At 45.4% G+C, this 19,348-nt stretch overlaps 2 protein-coding genes across 5 annotated transcripts; one reads left to right on the top strand and one right to left on the bottom strand.

Annotated features, from left to right (window-relative positions):
- Positions 1–240: 240 nt before the first annotated feature.
- On the bottom strand, positions 241–10,367 carry HNRNPUL2 (heterogeneous nuclear ribonucleoprotein U like 2). Of its 2 annotated transcripts, XM_060103299.1 has the most exons (14): positions 9,328–10,365; positions 7,055–7,190; positions 6,686–6,762; positions 6,356–6,495; positions 5,956–6,046; positions 5,756–5,868; positions 5,272–5,535; positions 4,975–5,097; positions 4,472–4,600; positions 3,606–3,774; positions 2,059–2,259; positions 926–999; positions 554–661; positions 241–434 (listed from the first exon to the last, which is right to left on the bottom strand). In XM_060103299.1, exons 1-14 carry the CDS (start codon positions 9,866–9,868, stop codon positions 354–356), a joined length of 2,247 nt encoding a protein of 748 aa, XP_059959282.1. In that variant the 5' UTR covers positions 9,869–10,365; the 3' UTR covers positions 241–353. The 2 variants fall into 2 exon arrangements, with proteins under 2 accessions (XP_059959282.1, XP_059959283.1); XM_060103300.1 differs by lacking the exons at positions 241–434; positions 926–999 and having other exon boundaries at positions 568–661; positions 9,328–10,367.
- A 506-nt stretch (positions 10,368–10,873) lies between these two features.
- On the top strand, positions 10,874–18,382 carry TTC9C (tetratricopeptide repeat domain 9C). Of its 3 annotated transcripts, none has more exons than XM_060103301.1 (4): positions 10,874–10,965; positions 11,579–11,871; positions 15,353–15,535; positions 16,478–18,381. In XM_060103301.1, exons 2-4 carry the CDS (start codon positions 11,634–11,636, stop codon positions 16,570–16,572), a joined length of 516 nt encoding a protein of 171 aa, XP_059959284.1. In that variant the 5' UTR covers positions 10,874–10,965; positions 11,579–11,633; the 3' UTR covers positions 16,573–18,381. The 3 variants fall into 3 exon arrangements, with proteins under 3 accessions (XP_059959284.1, XP_059959286.1, XP_059959285.1); XM_060103302.1 differs by lacking the exon at positions 10,874–10,965 and adding an exon at positions 14,954–15,064 and having other exon boundaries at positions 11,793–11,871; positions 16,478–18,382; XM_060103303.1 differs by lacking the exon at positions 10,874–10,965 and having other exon boundaries at positions 11,784–11,871; positions 15,367–15,535; positions 16,478–18,382.
- Positions 18,383–19,348: the final 966 nt, after the last annotated feature.

Here is a 19,348-nt window from a genome sequence, read left to right as displayed (position 1 = left end):
GAAGGGTGACATTTTCAGTTCTTTTCCTGTCTGACTGCAGGGTAGAGGACAGGCAGCCCTAAGTGCTGCTTTCTGAGCAAATGTTTTTTTGATTACAAATATCTAACTAGGTTTGAAATGTTTTATAGAATAAGACAATATTCTTTTCAACAAACTTTAAAAAAAAATGTACAGTTTTGTTGTTTGTTTCCACCCCCCTCCCCACCCCTGCTTGCGCACCCTCCCCCCACCGCCCCTCCCCGGCAGCTCAGCCCCACCCCGGCAGCCCCTGTTTTCCTTGGTTGTGTTTTGGGGGGTGCTTGGCACCCCCCGAGATTCAGCTTCATGGCTGACAGGCGACCACGGCAGGGGCTTCACCGATACCCTTGGTAACCGTAGTAGTTCCTGTAGTATCGGTCTCTGTCCTGGGGATGGTGGTAGTAGTAATTCTGCCACTAGAAGAAAGGGGGAAACTCCATCACTTGGAGCCACAGCTGGCTGAGGACGGAGAGGCATGGCACTCATCCCGCTGGTCCTGCCCCCCTTCATCTCTCTATCCCCAGATGATACTTACATCCCGACTGTATTGTCTGTAATAGTCTCTGTATCTGTTGTACTCATAATCTCGCCCATAGAACCGATCGTAGTCTCCCCTGTATCGATCGTAGAAATTACGGTAACCCTGAGAAAGGAGAAAGAGAAAGAGTGGAGATGTATGGGCTTTCAGCATCACAATCCACTGCTATCCCCCGTCTTAAAGGAGACACATCTTCACTTGATATTATAAACAAGCTTAACCTTCCCAGGATAAAGTCTTCCAGAGGAACAAATTAAATGGGCAAAACCCTAAGCCCTGAGAAAACAGCCCAAACCACTCTGCTCCCCCAAGCCAATAGGAATGGCTGTCACGGCCCAGAGGGAGGAGCAGAAGGAGAGCTGCACTCACCCCTCTGTTTCCAGACTGCCCCCAGTACTGCTGCCCGTAGGCCCGGTTGTCGTAGCCTCGGCGCTGCCCGCCCACTGGAAGAGAAATGGAGAGCGCGCTCAGACAGCTGGCATGGGGTCCTGGCTCCACATCTGAGTGGAAATCAAAAAGTCGGAGCCAAAGGCAATTCTGGGGGAATAGGAGGCCTGCTTCTGCCAGGCTCACACAATGTTAATTAAAGCACCAGCCAGGATCTTTTAAAAAGTCTGAGGTGGGGGAGGGCAGAGGAATAGAGACACAAGAAAACCAAGCCACCTTGGTTTCACCTTTTGAAGTTCCCCAATTCCTGCAAAACATTTAAGATGCCAAAAGGATACATGGCAGAGTTAGAAACATGAGTAAAAACTGCCATTAGTAGAGTCACAGACTTTCAGCCCTGGAAGGGATCCTGGATATCATATAACCCAGACCCATCATTTTATACAAATGAACAAAGTCTAAATGATAAGCTCTTCCAGGGTAGGAACTGTTGGTATTCCCACTGCCCAGCACGTAGCAGGCACTCAAAAATTTTGTTGACTTACACTTATAATTACACACACACACATACACACACACGCATTTTTAATGCACAGTGAGTGCACACTGTGGCGGGGGGTGTTAACTGACAAACTAGACATTCAGGAGGGAAATTAATTTCACTAATAAGCTAACTTACTGTCTAACACCCCCCCCCCCCGATTACTGAATAATGCATTCACTTTCTGCTCTATACAGTTGGGTTGATCCAATAGACAAAGTAGCAAGGAAAAAGATAAGAATCTGATTTCACTGCACGAATTCTTCAAATAAACTACAATAGTGAATGGGGAATCCATATGTAAAAATGAAAACTAGATAAATGAACAGGCTCAAGCATTGCTTTTCAAGGAAACAAATATTTTTGTTGAAAAATAACTACCTTTTATTGAAGGATTATGGAAAAAGCACAAGAAGCTGGGAGTAAAGAACACAGGAAGAAATAAGCTCCATAAGAAGGGACTTCCTTATTGTTGGTGATCTGACTTGGTTTGCCTGCCCTTTCCCTGTGGGTCCTGCTGCACTCAGCACAGAGAACAGACTGAGGCTCGGGCTGGCAGGTCCCCAGGACTCACCGTAGCCTTGGCCTCTGCTTCGGTTCTGCCGGTTTCGCTTGTTTCGATTGTTCCGGCGGTTTGTCCGCTTCTCCGAGGGGGGCAGCAGCTTCCTTGCCTCCTCCTTGTACTTAGTGACAATGGGCTGAGCTTCCTCCTTCTCCAGCTCCCCGTATGTCACCTCATCCATATAGTCGCATTTTTCAGGCAGAGAGAAGTTGGCTGTAAGAGTAAGAGAGAAGCTTGTGGGCCTCCAAGTACGTAGACGGGTAAGATCTCATAATGAAAACCCCACTACAAGAATAGGATTTTCTAAGCCTCGTCTATTAATGCACAGAAGCGTGCTGGGTTCACTCTACGGGTTTTCCCTAAACTGTAACAGCCCCAGGCAAAGGGCTATCTGCAAACTGTAGATTTACAAGTTCTCAAATGATCCATAATAAATTAAGAGTGAACTGGGTTAAGGTTTCTTATCAGGACAGAAGCAGGCAGCCAGAGGCTAAAAGTAACTGAGAAAGTTTTGGTGTTGGTTAGATAAGAAATACACTTTTAAAGAGACTCAAGAAGAAACTGACCCCAGCCTAAAGGCACTTACTCATCTATACAAGGAAACCAGTTAACAAGAGCAGGGGTCCTCATGAAAACCCCCTGTGTGTGATGGGCCAGCACACTCGCCAGTCTCTAGACATCAAGTTCAGAGGCTGAGTCCCAGCAGAATTCCGTTCAATGAGGCTCTCCTGATTCTTAGATGAATCCAGTTAGCCCTCCGTTTTATAAAACTGAACTAAATTCCTCCAAGTGCTTGAGTACCGGTTATGGACTGGCCTAGTTCATTCTAAGTAAACTTGGAGAATCCAGCTCTTAAATGTGTAACCAGCTCCCATGCCTGGGCATTATCAGAATTCCAAGAGCCATTAGTTGACAGCTCAGGTGGGATGCCAGGCGCTGAAGGCAGCACGGGGGAAAAACCAAACTCTGAGGTGAACAGCAAAAAACTAGATCAATCAAGATAGTTAATTTTGCCTTCTAGGGAACCTTGCTGAAAGGCTTTGTAACACACATATCAAAAACCAAAACAAACAAACAACAAAAATAAAAAACAGGCCTAATGTGATACTAGAAATCAAAATATACTGATGAGATCATTCACTCCAACCACTACCATTTTAATCTGAACCACAAGCATGTCCCATCTCTAGAATATAAATTCGGTGAAGGTAGAGCTTCATTTCATTCATTCTTTCCCTATGTCTAGAACAGTACTGGACAGATAGTAGACACTCTTTAAGTATTTACTAAATGAATAACTGACTCATTGAAGCCTCTGCCTTAAGGCTATCGTCCTGTGGTCTATCACCATTTCTCTTTTTGTATTTTATCAGAATGCATCAAGGGGTTACTGCTTCACCATTCACTCTGCTCATTCATTAATCTTCAAGTGATCACACCCATTAATTTATTCCACAGATTTACACTTTACATGTGGAGAATCCTCCAGGTGCTAAGAGGCTCTAGTGAGGTGTGCATGGACCAAGGACAGGACCCCTAACTTGTAGAGTTTAGCCCACCTTTCATCTCCAGCATTATAGACTCAGGCACATCATCTCCCTCCACTTCCTTCCTCAGCTCCAGCCTCTTCTTCCAGTCCTCCTCATTAGGGACGACCACCACCACTTTCCGAGAGAAAGTCTTAAACAGCAATAGCTTCCGCCGTTGCCCAGAGTTGTACACGTTACACTAGGGACAAGAGAAGTAACAGACGTTTTAGGAATAAAAATTAAACACTAATTCAACCAACAATTACTGAGCATCTTTCACAAGTGAGGCACTAGATTAGGGGTCTGATTTACACAATCTCTTTGAATTCTTCAAAAGCTACATGATGTTATCCTGTTTTACACAACATGAAAATTGAGACTCAGAGAGGCCAGGACTTGTCCAAGGTCACAAACCTAGTAAGTGGTGGAGCCATGAATCCAAAGCTCCAACGCTCCTTCCATTGCCTCTACAATGTGTTTTACAGTCTGGGTCCATACACTCTCTGGTAAAAACACTAAGAGTTGTATCTCTGAGTTCAAAACACATTACAACCGTAACACAACCACTCAGTCATAATCAGGTAACCTGATGCTGTTACTTAATTCAGTCTTTCTCTATATATGCACCCTATTTTGACTCTGAGCAATTTTTTTTTAAGGGATTTAAAAAAAAATTATTTATTTTGGCTGTGCCGGGTCTTAGTTGCAGCATGCATGCGGGATCTAGTTCCCTGACTAGGGATTGAACCCAGGCCCCCTTCATTGGGAGCATGGAGTCTTACCCACTGGACCACCAGTGAAGTCCCTGAGCAATTTTATCAGATTAAATGGATACCAAATCTTTTATCTTTGGACCTACTGTTAAATTAGATTTCTTTTGAATGTTTGAACAATACCTGATCAAGAATGAAGTTCCTCTTTGTCCGGGAAGCAATCTGGACCAGCTTACTAAGGCACTGGGAGGCTTGCTGAACTAAAAGGTCTCGGCTTTTGGGGTCCATCTGTGGCTCCTCGAGCCCCTTCATCTAACGAGTTTGAGAGGAAGAGAAACACAAAGAGTTACACAGTAAGTCAAAGCCCAGAGTCCCTGTAAACGCCGCACCACCACGTCAGTTCACTGACATCCCTCAGTGCTGTGAATGTCGTCCACTTCCTACAGAACTCATTTCCAGTCTCAATCGGGATATACGCCAGACTTTACCAGCTTTCAGATCTGACAACACAGCAAAGGAAAAGAAAAAAATCTACCATGAACACATACTGAGAACTCATTTCTTTATTTGCGGGACCCTTGTTCTCAGACACCTGAAAGACCAACTCCACTGGGAGAAGATTATATAAGTTTCTTGGTACCTCAAGAGCTAATATCACAGCTGACTAACCCCTCCCAGCAACTCACCCTCATTTGATTGAGCACAGTCTCAGCTCCCAGGACATTGTATCTTTTCTCAGGGTTTTCTTTTGCGTATTTCAGTGCCCACTGGGTCTTTCCAGATCCAGGCAGTCCCACCATCAGAATCACCTGCAAGTACACAGAACCAGGAATGCTATAAAAAATAAGTTAGGGTCATGTTTACAAAAGCCCAGTTTAAGAACATCCTCCCCTTCCCCAAGTTGGGTAAAGTTTTCAGAAGAAAGGCGACCCACCCACCATTCCAAGCATGAGCACCAAGGTTCTGCACACTCTCCGACATACCTCACACTCCTCTATGGTCTTGGGAGGGACCGCAGTGCGCACGCGCTCCTCCACAGGCACGGCATGGATGAACACAAACTCTTCTGGCGGTGGGAAGAAGGGCTCCTCCTTCTGACCAAAATTTAATTCTACAACACAATTTTTGCAGAGGACATGGGGTAGGAGGGCCCGGTCAGCCAGGGATTCCTTGTTGATACGGAATGCCACACCAAGGTCTTCTCCATTCTTGGAAAAGGAAAGTTCTACTTCTTCAGCCTCAAAATTCTACAATGACGAAAGACAAGAGCATTTATGGGCACACAGAGCTTGAGGTTGATTAATCTTACAATTTAATCTTTTTTTCTCTACTCCAACTGCTGTACTAAACAACTATGTGAGCAATGCATCAAACGCAGAAAAGACAGCAGCTGACGGGAAGCAAATTGATCCCTAGTGCCCTCTGTTTACTCCTTGCTACAAACCTACAACTTTCAGGAGCACTTACAGCAAAGCAGCCAATGACATCATTCTCCCCAAAAGTCTGGCCAAATTCCTCAAACTGCCCATTCTCTGCCTTGAGTCCTCGTCCATCGAAACCGTAAGAGAATTCATCCTCACCTAGAATAATCAGCAAATTAGTTATCTACACTCAAACCTCCCACAGAGCAGCAAACACGAAAATGATTAAGTTTAAAATAACTTTACCAAGCTGTGGATGGGAAAAATCAACAGACCATCCAACTCGAAGGAGAGAAACCTCTGTGCAGCCTTCTTTCATTGGGAGATTCTGGGTTACCTGGCCAAGTCAGGAAAGGAAATTTCAGACACTCGAGCAAAGTCTGAGTTAGACAAGATTTTGATACAAACCGAAAACGACAACTATCACAACTCAACAACAGAAAAACAACTGTCAATGAACTTAAACCAAAGCCATGAGGGTCAATTTCTCAGTTACTGGAGCTACGGTTGTCATTCAAGTGTGGTACCTTCTTTTGCACTAATAAAATACTGGTGGGCAGTAAACTACTATGTACTGGGGCCCACTACATAGTAGTTTAACGACTAATTTAATAAATGAGTGGTCCTAATGAGCTGTACACACTACCTTGGCCTCAAAGCAGACTTTCCCCTTTGTCACTCCATAAGTACTTCTTGCCCCAGACCAAAGAGTGGGGAACTTCTCTGAGAAAAGTGGCTGCCCTCCATAGCGGTCTTTGCTCACTTGAAAATGGAGATCCGAGGTATCTGTTAAGAAAGAAGCAATCTGTTTACTCCAATGCCCAACACTTGAAGCCACCAACAGAACACAAATATACCCAGTTCTCAAGAATGGATACAAAGTTTAAATCTCTTCAAAGCTGCAGGCCATGAAGTTTTAATCTCCAAAATCACTTTTGATTGGTTTAAAACCTCAACCTGTCTGCCTTATACATACACGTGTCCAGGTTCACGAGAGTCTGATCCTCTTCCTCATCTTTTGCCTCTTCTTCCGGGGGTGGTGGAGACTTTGAACTATACATATGAGAGAAAAGCAAATACGGTGTAACCAAAGTCCTCTAATTTGAGAGGTGTCTGCATGACATCAGGTCTGTTTATCAGCAAATATAAAATTCCAGCAGACAGCTTCTTTCAACAAATGTGAAAAGGGCAACAGGAGCTTTCAGGGTAGATTTAATCTAAAACTTAGGCCTGTAAAAACCTATTCCATTTTTAATCCACCCCTCTTTCCAGACTCTCCAGTCAACATCACGTATACCAAAATCAGAGCAGACACTCCCTTCAATGAAGGGACTATTTCCCTCACCGGCTGTGGTAAGCCTCCTCTCGGAATTCATAGTAAGCTCGGCCATGTTCATCCTTCTCATCCCGCTGTCTCTTTACCCCCCGCCGCTCACCATCTGAGCCTGCTGGTTTTGACTTTTCACTATCTTGGTCATCTCCTACAAAAAGGAGGGAAAGAAAATCAGCAGTTTTCATACTGGAGTGTAGAATAAGCTCAGAACCAACAGAAACTAAAGGAGGACCTGCATATCTGTCTAGTCAGAAGAGCCAGGTTTTTCCCATTGCATGCACAGAATGTTTTATTTCCAAAGATGATCATCTTCCTGTCATTGGCTGGGATTTTATTTTATTTTATTTTTTTTTCCTTTTTTTTGCGTTATGTGGGCCTCTCACTGTTGTGGCCTCTCCCGCCGCGGAGCACAGGCTCCGGATGCGCAGGCCCAGCGGCCATGGCTCACGGGCCCAGCCGCTCCGTGGCATATGGGATCCTCCCAGACCAGGGCACGAACCCGTATCCCCTGCATCGGCAGGCGGACTCTCAACCACTGCGCCACCAGGGAGGCCCTGGGATTTTATTTTTTAAAAAAAGGGGGACATTATGGGCTAATTACAGTCAAGCAGTAGATTAAAAATTCGGCAATTTTTGCATTCTAAATTTATCTGCTTAAATCAGGTCAAACTTGCAGACTTTCCCACCAATATGACATAAAAGAAACATCCCATAAGTTTTTTAAAAACTTCATAGCTTAACTTCGATTCCTGACTATCAGATTTGGATTTAAGCTGGACACTTAATATATGTATTCCAACACTTTTCCACAGCTTCATGCTACAGAAGCCTCATTTTTTTTTTTTTTTAAAGAGTTTGCCTTTCCAGCTTTGAAACGCACAGCCATCCACAGCTTTACTTACATAGCTAATGGACTGTGGTGTATATACAGAGCTGTATTTTTATCACAGATTTTTACTGAAACTTGCAGGAGCAAACCATTAATTCACAAGAGACCCATAAATAATACTGCATCTTTACTGCACATAATTTGGGGCAGAAAAGTGTTGTCATACATTTAGCAACATTCTTCACAAGAGGAGAAAGAAACCAATTTTTCCTTGGACTGTTTTTGATTTGTAACCCTAAAGTTTTTAATAATAACTTCTTTAAAGAAGTCCTTTATCCTTTAACCTTTTTTTATCTGCTATCTGGCGGTACACGTTAAGTCAAAGGTTATGTAATGGGATTTTTGTTCCAGAACATAGGACAATCTGCAAGTTGCATGTGGCTGTTGTAGAATGGGTTCCAATTATACCATCATACCAAGCAGCAGCCTAAAAAATGTATTATAAAAGGAACTAAAGCAAGCCACTTCATACTAAGAATGGGAAGCAGCTCTAGTTTTCCCCCCTACTCTGACAAGACAGTTATGGACCAGCTCCAACCATCCAATTACTTCAAAGAGAGAAAGGTCACTAACTCCCTAGGGCAACTGTATACAGTCTCTTCCACAAGGTTACTCAATGGACCCACCAACACCCCAATCATTTCAATTCAGGAAGTCAAGGGCCCGAAATGTAAAAAGCTAGCTAAGTGTACAGCAAATATACAAATTTGCCCATCCATCCACTCAGATGAAAGATCAAAATTTAGTCCTAAGAATTCAGGCAAGGTTAAGCCTCTAGCCAAATAATGTTGATTAACATTCTAAATGCTGTAGATTAAAATTTTTTCTTCCGTAGTTAACGATTAAACTTGACACCCTCACACCACAGGCTGCTGAAGCAGGAGCTGCTGCTAAAGCAGGAGCAATGTTAGATTTCCAGATTTTCGGTGTGGCTCAAACTCTAATATTGAGCTTTCGATGGAGCGAACTTTGACGAACTGAGCTTATTGCTTAATTTTATGGCGAAAAAGTCAACAGTCGGGCCGAAGCCTCCAACAGTCGGTCTGGCTGTCCGTGTAATCAACAATTCCTCAGTGCATTCTCGGTTTAGGAAAAGATAACCAGCACCGCGGGAGGCTGCTCCAACAGGTAGCACATAAGCAGTTCGCAAGCAACATCGCTTACTTCCATCCACTACCACCAAGCAACCAAGTTAGGCAGGAACCTCCCGCCTGCAGAGAGTGGGGCCACCAGAGGTAGTCAAACCCCCCAAAAAGGTGGGTAGAGGACGAAAGCCACCTCCCCTGGGGAGTCCCACCGAATGGCGATGGGAATCGAACCCCGCGATGCAGGGCTTGGTGCTGGGTCAGGGGCGCACCCGGCAGGTTGGAGCCGGGCTCCGCTGCCAGCTCCTCACCCTGTTCCTCTGCGGCCTTGTCACCCGGCGCCTCGGATCCCGGCGTCTCGTCTCCGCTCCGATCCTCCGGCTCATCTTCCTCCCCCCTGCCGGTGCCCTGCTCTTCGCCACCGTTCACCCCACCTGACTCGGCTGTGGCCTCCTCCGCCGGTTTCTCGGAAGCATCGGGCTCGGCCGCGGCCTCCACGGCTGCCGCCTCCGGGGGCTCCGGCGGCGGCTGTGCGGCCTGGCCCGAGGCCTGGGCAGGGGGTGGCTCTTCGTCTTCGTCCTCAAGCAGCGCCTCCTCGTCCTCCTCCTCCTCCTCTTCGTCCTCCTCCTCGTCCCCGCCCGGGCCGCCGCCCGACGCGGCCACAGGCCGAGGCTCCGCCTTGCAGGCCCCGCCGGGCCCGGCCCCGCCACCGCCGGCCTCGTCCTCGAGCATCTCGGCGTCCAGCGCCTCCTGCAGCCGCTGCGCCAGATCCACCTTGAGGCCGCGCGAGTCCAGGCCGCGCCGCTGCAGCTCCGACCGCAGCTCGGTCACTTTCAGCCGCTTCACCTCCATCGCCGCCGCCGCCTCCTCCGCCTCCCGCCGCCTCCTCCCCTGCGAACAGTCGACCGAGCCCGACCGCGCAGGCGCCGCCGCCGCCCGCCTCCGCCTCACGCGCCAGCACTGAGCCCGCGCGAGCGAGCGCACGCACGTAGGCACGCAGGCAGAGGGCCGCGCGCAGCCTCCGCTACGTAGTGTTTGTTTCTCGCCCTTCCTTCCTCCCCCTTTCGGCCCTCGGAGCCCAATACAACGCAGCGGGGAGCTGCTTCCTCTCCAGCCCCCTTGGTTCCCCTGCCGCGAGCGGGCGGGCGGGTGGGCGCGCGCCGAGGACGAGGGACTTCCCTCTCTCTACCTCCCGCCCCCTCTCACCCCCTGGGCCAATCGCCGCCAGCGGCTTCACGGCGCAGTCGCACCGGAGCCGGAGACGGGAAAGGCTGGCTTCGGCTCAAGTGCCTCGTAGTACCGAGGCGTATGCGCACCCGTCTCTCCGTACTTCCAGCCGGGGCTCCGCGCAGCCGCCCGGAGCTCCCTCGCCACACGCCCCGCCCACCCCGTCACCACCCTTACTTCCGTCTGACCCGATCGCACTGTTGTCGTAGGGCTTGCTCGCTAATCTCTGTTCCCTAGTGTCTATTCGTGCAGCCACTTCTTGAGAGAGAAAAAAGCCAGAAGGAAAGCAGGGAAGCTCTTGCAACGTGAACGCCTACTGGCAATTGTCTTTCTGGTTAGTCAACGAAAGGGCTCTCTAAAACCTTGCAAGGATTGCAGTAACTAACCCTGTCCCTCTTTTTTCCGCCCCCCCTCATCCTTCAACTTCTACCCAGCAACAGACACCCTGACCTCGCCGTATTGGCCAACTTGAATCGTCATCTGCAATTCTGATTGGTCCCTCAAGATCTTTCGGATTTTTTTTTTTTCAATTGGCGAAGCTGCCAGAGGATTTCCGCCCACCCCACGGTTGGTCCACTGGGGAGGCTGGAGAGGCGGGGTCGTTTCTGCGGGATTACTTTTCCGGGGCCGCTTCTGATTGGGCGGCGTGGAGCAATGCGCGCCACCCTTTAGACACCAAGCTGTCGGGAGGCCTGACCCTGCCCTCTCCGTACTCTCCGCCGGTAAATCGAAGCCCAGTGGGGAGACTTCGGGTTCGGCCACTTGCTGGGGGCGAGGGGCTGGGCGCGGGGCATGCGAGGCTTGCAAGAGCGGCGCTGCGGCCGCGTCACCTTCGGCCTGTGTTTGGGGTGCACGGACCGCATTCACCTTGGTTCCCCAGCTCCTGGCCCGGAGGTCAACAAATGGTGGTTGAATAAGTGCGAACAAAGAGCTGGGATGGAGGCAAGCCCTCTACACCTCTTTTAGCAGTTGTCCCCGCCTACTCCCCTCCACTTCCAGGTCAGGGAGGTGTGTCCGAAGGAAAGGAGGAAGGAAATTCCTCTGGCGTTTGCACGCCGGCCACAATTTTATAGTACGGCCTTCGCTTTTTCGTGCAGTCTCCTCACCCCGGAGTCGCCGCTTTAGGAAATCAATTAATCTCTGGCTTTACTCTTCCCACGTCCTCTCCCCGATCAATCCCCTGCACTTCTAGAGATTGAAAAATAACTGCAGAGAAGAAAGGAAGGGGCTGTAGTAGAATCAAGGAAACATTCCCTGAGAGGCCTTCTGGAGAAGGAGAATTTCCTGCTTTTTTAAGTCGGCTACCAAAATCGGTTATTTCGCTCCTATCCCCAGAGCTTCGGTTGCTCTTTCACTTCCCAATTCCTCAAGAGCACTGGGCGACAAAGTTATGGAGAAGCGCCTGCAGGAGGCCCAGCTGTACAAGGAGAAAGGGAACCAATGTTACCGGGAGGGGAAGTACCGAGATGCTGTGAGTGGGTACCATCGAGCTCTGCTGCAGCTGCGGGGTCTGGATCCAAGTCTGCCCTCCCCGATACCTAATCTGGGACCCCAGGGCCCGGCCCTCACACCTGAACAAGAAAACGTACTGCGCACCACCCAGACAGACTGCTACAACAACCTAGCTGGTAAGAACAGGGCTGAAGGGTGGGTAGAGTGTCAAAGGCCGGGACATGAAAGTCTGAGAACATTGGGAAAAACACTGACGTGCTTCTCTGCCGTCATCTAGTTATTCTGCCATGAATTAAGATTTATTTTCAATCTGTAGGGTCTAATAGAGTTTCTGTAGAGCAGTGCTTCTCAGACTTGACTTGGAGAGTTTGTTAAACACAACTTCTGGAGCCCTGTCCCCACGATTCCGATTTAATGGGTCGGAGGTTTGTGTGTTGGGCGATGTGTATACCAATTTGCATTTCTAACAAACTCCCGGGTGATGCTGATAGGTTTAGGGAATTTCGCACGCTATAGAGAAAATACTGAACCTACGTCTAGAGTGTTGTTTCTTTAATATTTAAAATATAGGAAAGAAGGCACTTGCTTTAACTGGTGGTGTAAGTTATCCACCTTAGATATTTTGATTAGCTTTTCCTCATTTTCCTTCTTCTTATAAATCAGCTAGATGGTAACCTGGGTAACCAGTATCTTCCTTATCCAGCTGGCCTTGAATGAAGAGGTGGATTCCAGAGTTAGTATCGCTAGGATTAATCTGCTAAAAGAAGGGAGACTTCTTAGGTCTGTTTTATGGCAGGCAAAATAACCATAGAGCTAATTAAGTTATTTTGAAGTATATTAAGATATTCGAATGGTCCCCAGTTGAGGCCATAGAAATCATTAGGAGTAGTTTGGTTTTTTGTTTTGTTTTGTTTTTGTTTTTGTTTTTGTTTTGCGGCACGCGGGCCTCACTGTTGTGGCCTCTCCCGTTGCGGAGCACAGGCTCCGGACGCGCAGGCTCAGCGGCCATGGCTCACGGGCCCAGCCGCTCTGCGGCATGTGGGATCTTATCGGACCGGGGCACGAACCCGTGTCCCCTGCATCGGCAGGCGGACTCGCAACCACTGCGCCACCAGGGAAGCCGAGGAGTAGTTTTTATACTTTGTAATAGTTGCTTAAATGACTTTTATCTTTTTGCTTCCTACAACACTCATCAGCTGTGATTTGGTGAAAATCTAGCTTTTTTACAGTGTGTGTCCAGAGCTCCTCTTAGACTCAAGTAACAGTAATTAGAGTAGCTAATATTTCAGTTCATTCAACAATTATTTATTGGGTACTGAGGATACTGCAGTATTATTAAACAGATAAAGATCCCTGCTCTCATGGGGAGATGGACAATTAACAGAAGAGGTAACATATATTAGAAGATGATAAGTAATGCGGAAAAGAATAAAGCAGAAAATGGGGATAGGGACTGCCCTGGCGGTCCAGTGGTTAAGACTCCATGCTTCCAATGCAGGGGGTGCAGTTTCCATCCCCGGTCAGGGAACTAAGATCACACATACCGCGTGGAGTGGCCCCCCCAAAAAAAAGAAAAGAAAAGAAAATGAGGATAGTGAGTGCCATAGGCATGGAAGTGTTAGGTAGTGGTCAGGGAAGGCTCACTAAGGTGACATTTATGAAATGCCGTGTTTAAGCCCTTTATACACATATACATGTAAACCTATTTAAGTGTCACAGCAATCCTTTGAGGTAGCTTTAAGGAAACATCTAATAAGTGGTGGAGCTAAAATTAAACCTGGGAAGAGTCTTAATTGCAGAGCTTAAGCTCTTATTGCAGAATACTGTACATTATTAGAGAATAGAATACACATTGGGGAATTGACCAGAAATCAAGGAAATGAGATAGGTACTTGTAAATATCATGACTCTCCAGGTAGACTTGAAGGCAGAGACTATGGCTTATCCATCTATAGACCCTCTGCTTGGGGGTGCTTGGTAGATGCTCCATAAAGACTCACTAAAATTAAATTTCACTTATATGTGAGTGAAATTTACATGTTGGGCAGTTTATTTATAGTATCTCTCATCTTTATAAAAATTCTGTGAGGTAGTTATGATTTTCCCCATTTTACAGATAAGGAAATCAGACCATGTCACTGCCTAAAACCGTCCAATGGCATCGCATTACACTTAGGAAAATACTCAAACTCTGACCTTCCCCGGCACGGCCTGACTTGATCTGGCTCCTCCATAGACCGAATTCACAAAGCATGCGTCCACCTTCCAGCTTTGTAGGATCTCTTCTGTCAGCTAGAATGCCCTGTCCCTTGAATGACCCTTGTCATTCAGATCTTGGCCCAAAAGTCACTTTCTCAGGGAGGCCTTCTGTAATCAAACATCACTCAGACCTCATTCACTCTCTGTCCCAGCACAGTTCTGTTTTCCTCAAAGCACTAATAAATAAGTGAATTTCTTAGTGCATTCCTCCTACCTGGGAACTGGGATACAAGCTCTATTTACTCCTCAAGGTGTCTGTCTTGTTCCTCTCCTCTCCTGCTCCTAACTCCGCCTAGCACGTGGTCACTGCTCCATAACTAGTTGTCGAATGAATGAATGAAGCTACAGTGATGGGTTAGCTGACCGCTTGGAAGTACCTAAGTATTGATATAAACCATATGGCCACTTGGTGGGGATGTTGTAGAAGGGTTGGAGACATCAGCCCTGATTCTCCTTCCTTCTCAGCACCGTGATTCAATAATGCTATGTTTAATTCCTACAGTTATGAAACAGGGAATGCATTTCCCTTCTTACTTACAGAAAGGCAGAACACTGACCTGAACATTGCCTCCTAAACAGATTTGTGGTTTGAGGTCCCATTCTTTCATCCAAGGGAATAGTGAAGTAATATATTAGCATTGAGAATGGTGGTAATTTTTGAGTTAGAGAGTCCTTGGTTCAGATTTCTTACTCATTCCACCTAGAAGCTGTGGGATCTTGGACAACTTACTTGACCTTTGTGAGCCTTGATTTCTTCATCCATTAAATGGAGATGGTAACACATAGTGACTTCAGAGGGTGGATGAGAAGATTAAACAAGCACATAGCACAGCGCTTACTATTTCCTCACACAATTAATGGCAACGGTTGTTGTTAACAGAGCTTCAGTACAAGCATTGTGGTGAAATGGGAGATTCAAGACAGAGAGCCCTGGGTAGAAGAGATACAATGAAGAGTTTTAAATAATTTTTTTTTTTTTTTTTTGGCTGTGCCACGCAGCATGCAACATCCCAGTTCCCCGACCAGGAATCGAACCCGCACCCCCTGCAGTGGACATGCGAAGTCCCAACCACTGGACCACCAGGGAAGTCCCCATAAATAAATTTTAAAGTATGTTCTTATCAACTTTTATAGCTGGGCCTGACCCACACTAGGTACATGCTAGGCATTTGGTAGATAGTGAAGTAAACTGTGAGATATGTAAGGCTTATATTCACTGCTGTAACCCCAATGGCTAGAAGAACGTCTGGCATGTGGTGGACACTCAAATGTATTTGTTGGATGAGTAAATGTTGTTGACATCATCCTAGGTTTGGTACTGCCTTGAGTTGGGCAGTGGTACTTAGTGTAATAAGGTCCTCCTCCCTCTTCTCCCTTCCTTCCATTTGGCCCCATTAGCCTGTCTTCTTCAGATGGAGCCAGTAAACTACGAACGGGTGAAAGAATACAGTCAGAAAGTCCTGGAGCGACAGCCTGATAATGCCAAGGCCTTGTATCGGGCTGGAGTGGCCTTTTTCCACCTGCAGGACTATGACCAGGCTCGGCATTACCTCATGGCTGCTGTCAATAGGCAACCAAAAGGTGAGAGAAGGAGATTGAAGTAGTGAGTACAAAAAATTGTTCCACTGAGGTAGTATCTGTGGGAGAGTGTTTTATTTTATCTTTCAATTTATTGAATTTTGAAAATAGGTAATAATACATTCACATGTTCAAAATTCAAAAAGTGTAAAAAGATACATGACAAACAGGCTTTCTACTCCTGTATTCTTGCCTCCGCAGGAAAGCAATATTATATATGCTCCAGAAATCATCTTAAAATGTTGTTTTTCAAGTTTCAGTTCCGAGATGGGGACAAAAATAGGATCTGGATTCCAATGAATAAACATGATAATCCTCATTTCTACCAGTTCTCCAGCTGGGGTCTATCCTTTGCTTAACTATCCATTTATCCTTTAGCTCAGCTAACCCCAGGTATGACCTTCTTAGAAGGACAGGCCTCCTGAGAGAAAATTTGAGGCTTATTTCCAAGGGAAAAAGAATATTGTGAAGAGAATGACAGACTCATTCCTGTGTTGGTGGTTCAGCACTGAAAACTGTCTCCCATTTTGCATTCTGGCTTAGAGCGGCTACTGAAGTAAGAGGGTCCCCAAACTTAGAATAATTCAGCAAAATTTCTCTAATTGAACGGGAAAGCCATTATGAATTAATAAAGATATATGAGCTGTTGTTCACATTTCTTACCTTCAAGTACATAGATTAACTGCCAGCCATGTATAGTAGCTTTAGAGACTTGCTCTGACAAAAACTATTTCTTCAAGCTCCTTTTCATTATTAAGTTAGCATCCCTGTACAAGATTTTTTGATAATGCACATAATTAATGAATGAGATTTACTATTGCATAGAATTGTTGTGATATATGCAAATGGAAAGATTTTAGGAAATGGAAGTGTGTTCATAATCCTCTTCTGCCCAGAGGTACGATTATGGCCTGTCTCTAATTGCCTTCTTTGCCCTGTTCTAAGACGCCAGTGTCCGGCGGTACCTTCAGCTAACGCAGTCGGAACTCAGCAGCTACCATCGGAAAGAGAAGCAGCTCTACCTGGGCATGTTTGGTTAACAAAGAAGAAAGATACCCCTCCACTAGAACTTCGGTGAAGTTTAAAGACCCATCAAGGGGAAACCTGAGCCTCAGCAAGAGAAATTAACCCCATACCTCTGACCGAGGTGAACTTCTATTTTGTTTCTAGTTCTGCACGAACTCTTTATTGCTTACATGGTCTGTGTCTGTTTTTGTTTCTCCATCTGTGTATTTATACGGCTTTTAATATGTGGTATTATTAGAGATATTTGCCTTGAGAAATACAGCCAGAAAACATTCATCAGTTATGGGTGGAATTAATCATATCTTTGGCACAAATTTTAATGATAGATGTTGGTAGATGTAGTCATATACAAAGGAGAAGGCTAGCAGAGGATGAAGTAACAAGGAAGGCAGAAAGGAGTTTCTTCCTTCGTTTCCTCAGATGCCCAAAGCCAAACTTACACAGGCCACAAACTGGCAAATATATATACTGTGAAACTAGACAATTATAAATTGTCACGGCTCAGAATGAAAGATTTGAAATTAACCATCTTGATTAAAATAATTCCTTTGTCTTAATGTTCCACATACATTCAGATTCTTTTTCCCCCACAAAAGTATCTAGTTCCTCTTGTTTCTCTTGGTAATTTCTTTTTTTTTTTTTTGCGGTATGCGGGCCTCTCCCATTGCGGAGCACAGGCTCTGGACACGCAAGCTCAGCGGCCATGGCTCACAGGCCCAGCCGCTCTGCGGCATGTGGGATCTTCCCGGACCGGGTCACGAACCCGGTGTCCCCAGCATCAGCAGGCGGACTCTCAACCACTGCGCCACCAGGGAAGCCCTCTCTTGGTAATTTCTAGTCCTTGCTATTGTTCACACTCAGATCATTAATATAGTATACTTATTTATTTTCTTTATTAAACCCTTCTGTCTTAAAACTTCTGGAGTCAAGCATTTAAGTGTGTATTTTGTAATCTTTTAAAAGCTCTCATGCCAAAAAAACACTCGTAAACATTTTAATTTTTAATAGGTGCGTATCTATAGTATGCTCATTTCTCTAAAAAAACATAGGAAAGACAGTTTACCAAGTCTTCTAGAAACAATACCATAAAAGAACAGGATAAAAACATAGATCTGTTTTTACTTGTTACCGCCCCCTTGTATTTTGCAGGAGCTCACTTCCTTAAAGAGGAGGGAAACAGTGAGGAAAGGTTCTCTTCCCTTAGGGCCTTTTAAGCACCAAGGAACTTTCTGGAAGATGTTTTGGGCATGGGTGCAGGTGCAGATCTGGTGCAGTCATGGCTCAGTAGGAGGCTTCATCAACTGGGAGCTCCTTTGTCATTCTGCTAATGTCCACAATGTATGAGTTGTACAGAGTAGATAAGACCATAATAGCACTGCTTCTACCTTTATGAGTGAAGGTAATAAGCATGTGTCATTAGCCATCATACACAGACAGATTTCAGACAAAAACCCCTTAGTCTTGCCAAGTGTACACAAGCTCTTCTCCCTTTATCAGTAATGCCTCTCTCAATGAGCTAGGCTCCTCTTTGAGTCTCCCTGTACCCTTAAATAATACAGCCATCAACTTACAAACAAAAAGTTTTCATACCAAATAATCTTTTAAGTCCAAGGACAGAACTAACAAAAGTTGAATATTTTATTCCTCTTCCAAGCTTCTTAAATTTCTAAGCCTAGACTGTTGCCAAATTATGTCATCGTTGTGTGTTATGTTTGTTTGGGGTTGGTTTTGCTTTCTGATTTTCTTTTTTTCCCCTAAGACTTGATGTTACAGTAAGCTATGTTCTGCATCAATGAGGAAAAAATAAAACTGATATTTAAAAATGTATTGTAGAAATTTATTGCACTAACCCTTTTCAGCACTACTAAGAGACAAAGTGGTCAGACTTACATTTCGGTCTTTAATTTGAAGGCCAGCTCCTAACAGAGATGTTAACAAACGGGAAAGTGGACAAAGGTAGGCAGTCAGATGTGGGTCTGGAGGAGGTCTGGCCAGCCCACATCCTGAAGGAATCAGCCAGAGGTACCTCAATCTCTGTACTCAGGAGTTTGTGGAGGGGGGAGGCTGCTCACCTTACCAATCCTTAATGGTTTCCACACAGGATTTGAGGGTTTGATTGAAGAGAAAGCATTCATGGTGATGTGAGGATTCATACTGCACATAAGGGACAGTTTAGAACAGTGTTTCCCTCCAAACCAATACCCACCATCTTTACAGTTTTGCCAGAATCACATACTACCTATACTACTTTTTAGTCAATATTTTATTTAAATATGAATTTTTGGACAGAGGAATATGTTAAGTGATACCATGGGGATGTAATCAGCAAACCCCAGGCTAAAACCATAAGATGAATAAACCAATTTCTTCTATAAATTGCAAAGAAAAAGAGAGGGGAACCTATAAATTAAAAGAAGTTTAAGAGCCACCAACCAAATAAATGTGACTCTACTTTGGATTCTGATTAGAAGAAAACAACTAAAAGTTTTTATGAGACTGTGTGTGAAATAAGAAAAAATATATATATTGGTCTCTTCCCAGGTCCTGGCACAGATCTCCTAAAACCCTTGGAATTTGGATTCTGATTTGAAAAAACAACTAAAAGTTTATGAGACAATCAGGGAAATTTGAACAAGAATTATTATCAGTTTTGCTGAGTGTGATCATGGTATTTGGTCTTTTTTTAAGAGTTCTTTTAGAGGTACATGCTGAAATTGCTTACTGATGAAATTGGGGCAGGGACTTTAGAGCACTTCATATCATTTGCCAAAAAACACACAAAGAAACCCC

This window comes from Mesoplodon densirostris, chromosome 7 (assembly GCF_025265405.1).
Source record: "Mesoplodon densirostris isolate mMesDen1 chromosome 7, mMesDen1 primary haplotype, whole genome shotgun sequence".
In the NCBI taxonomy this organism is placed as follows: domain Eukaryota; kingdom Metazoa; phylum Chordata; class Mammalia; order Artiodactyla; family Ziphiidae; genus Mesoplodon; species Mesoplodon densirostris.
This window is presented reverse-complemented; position numbering and strand designations above follow the sequence as displayed.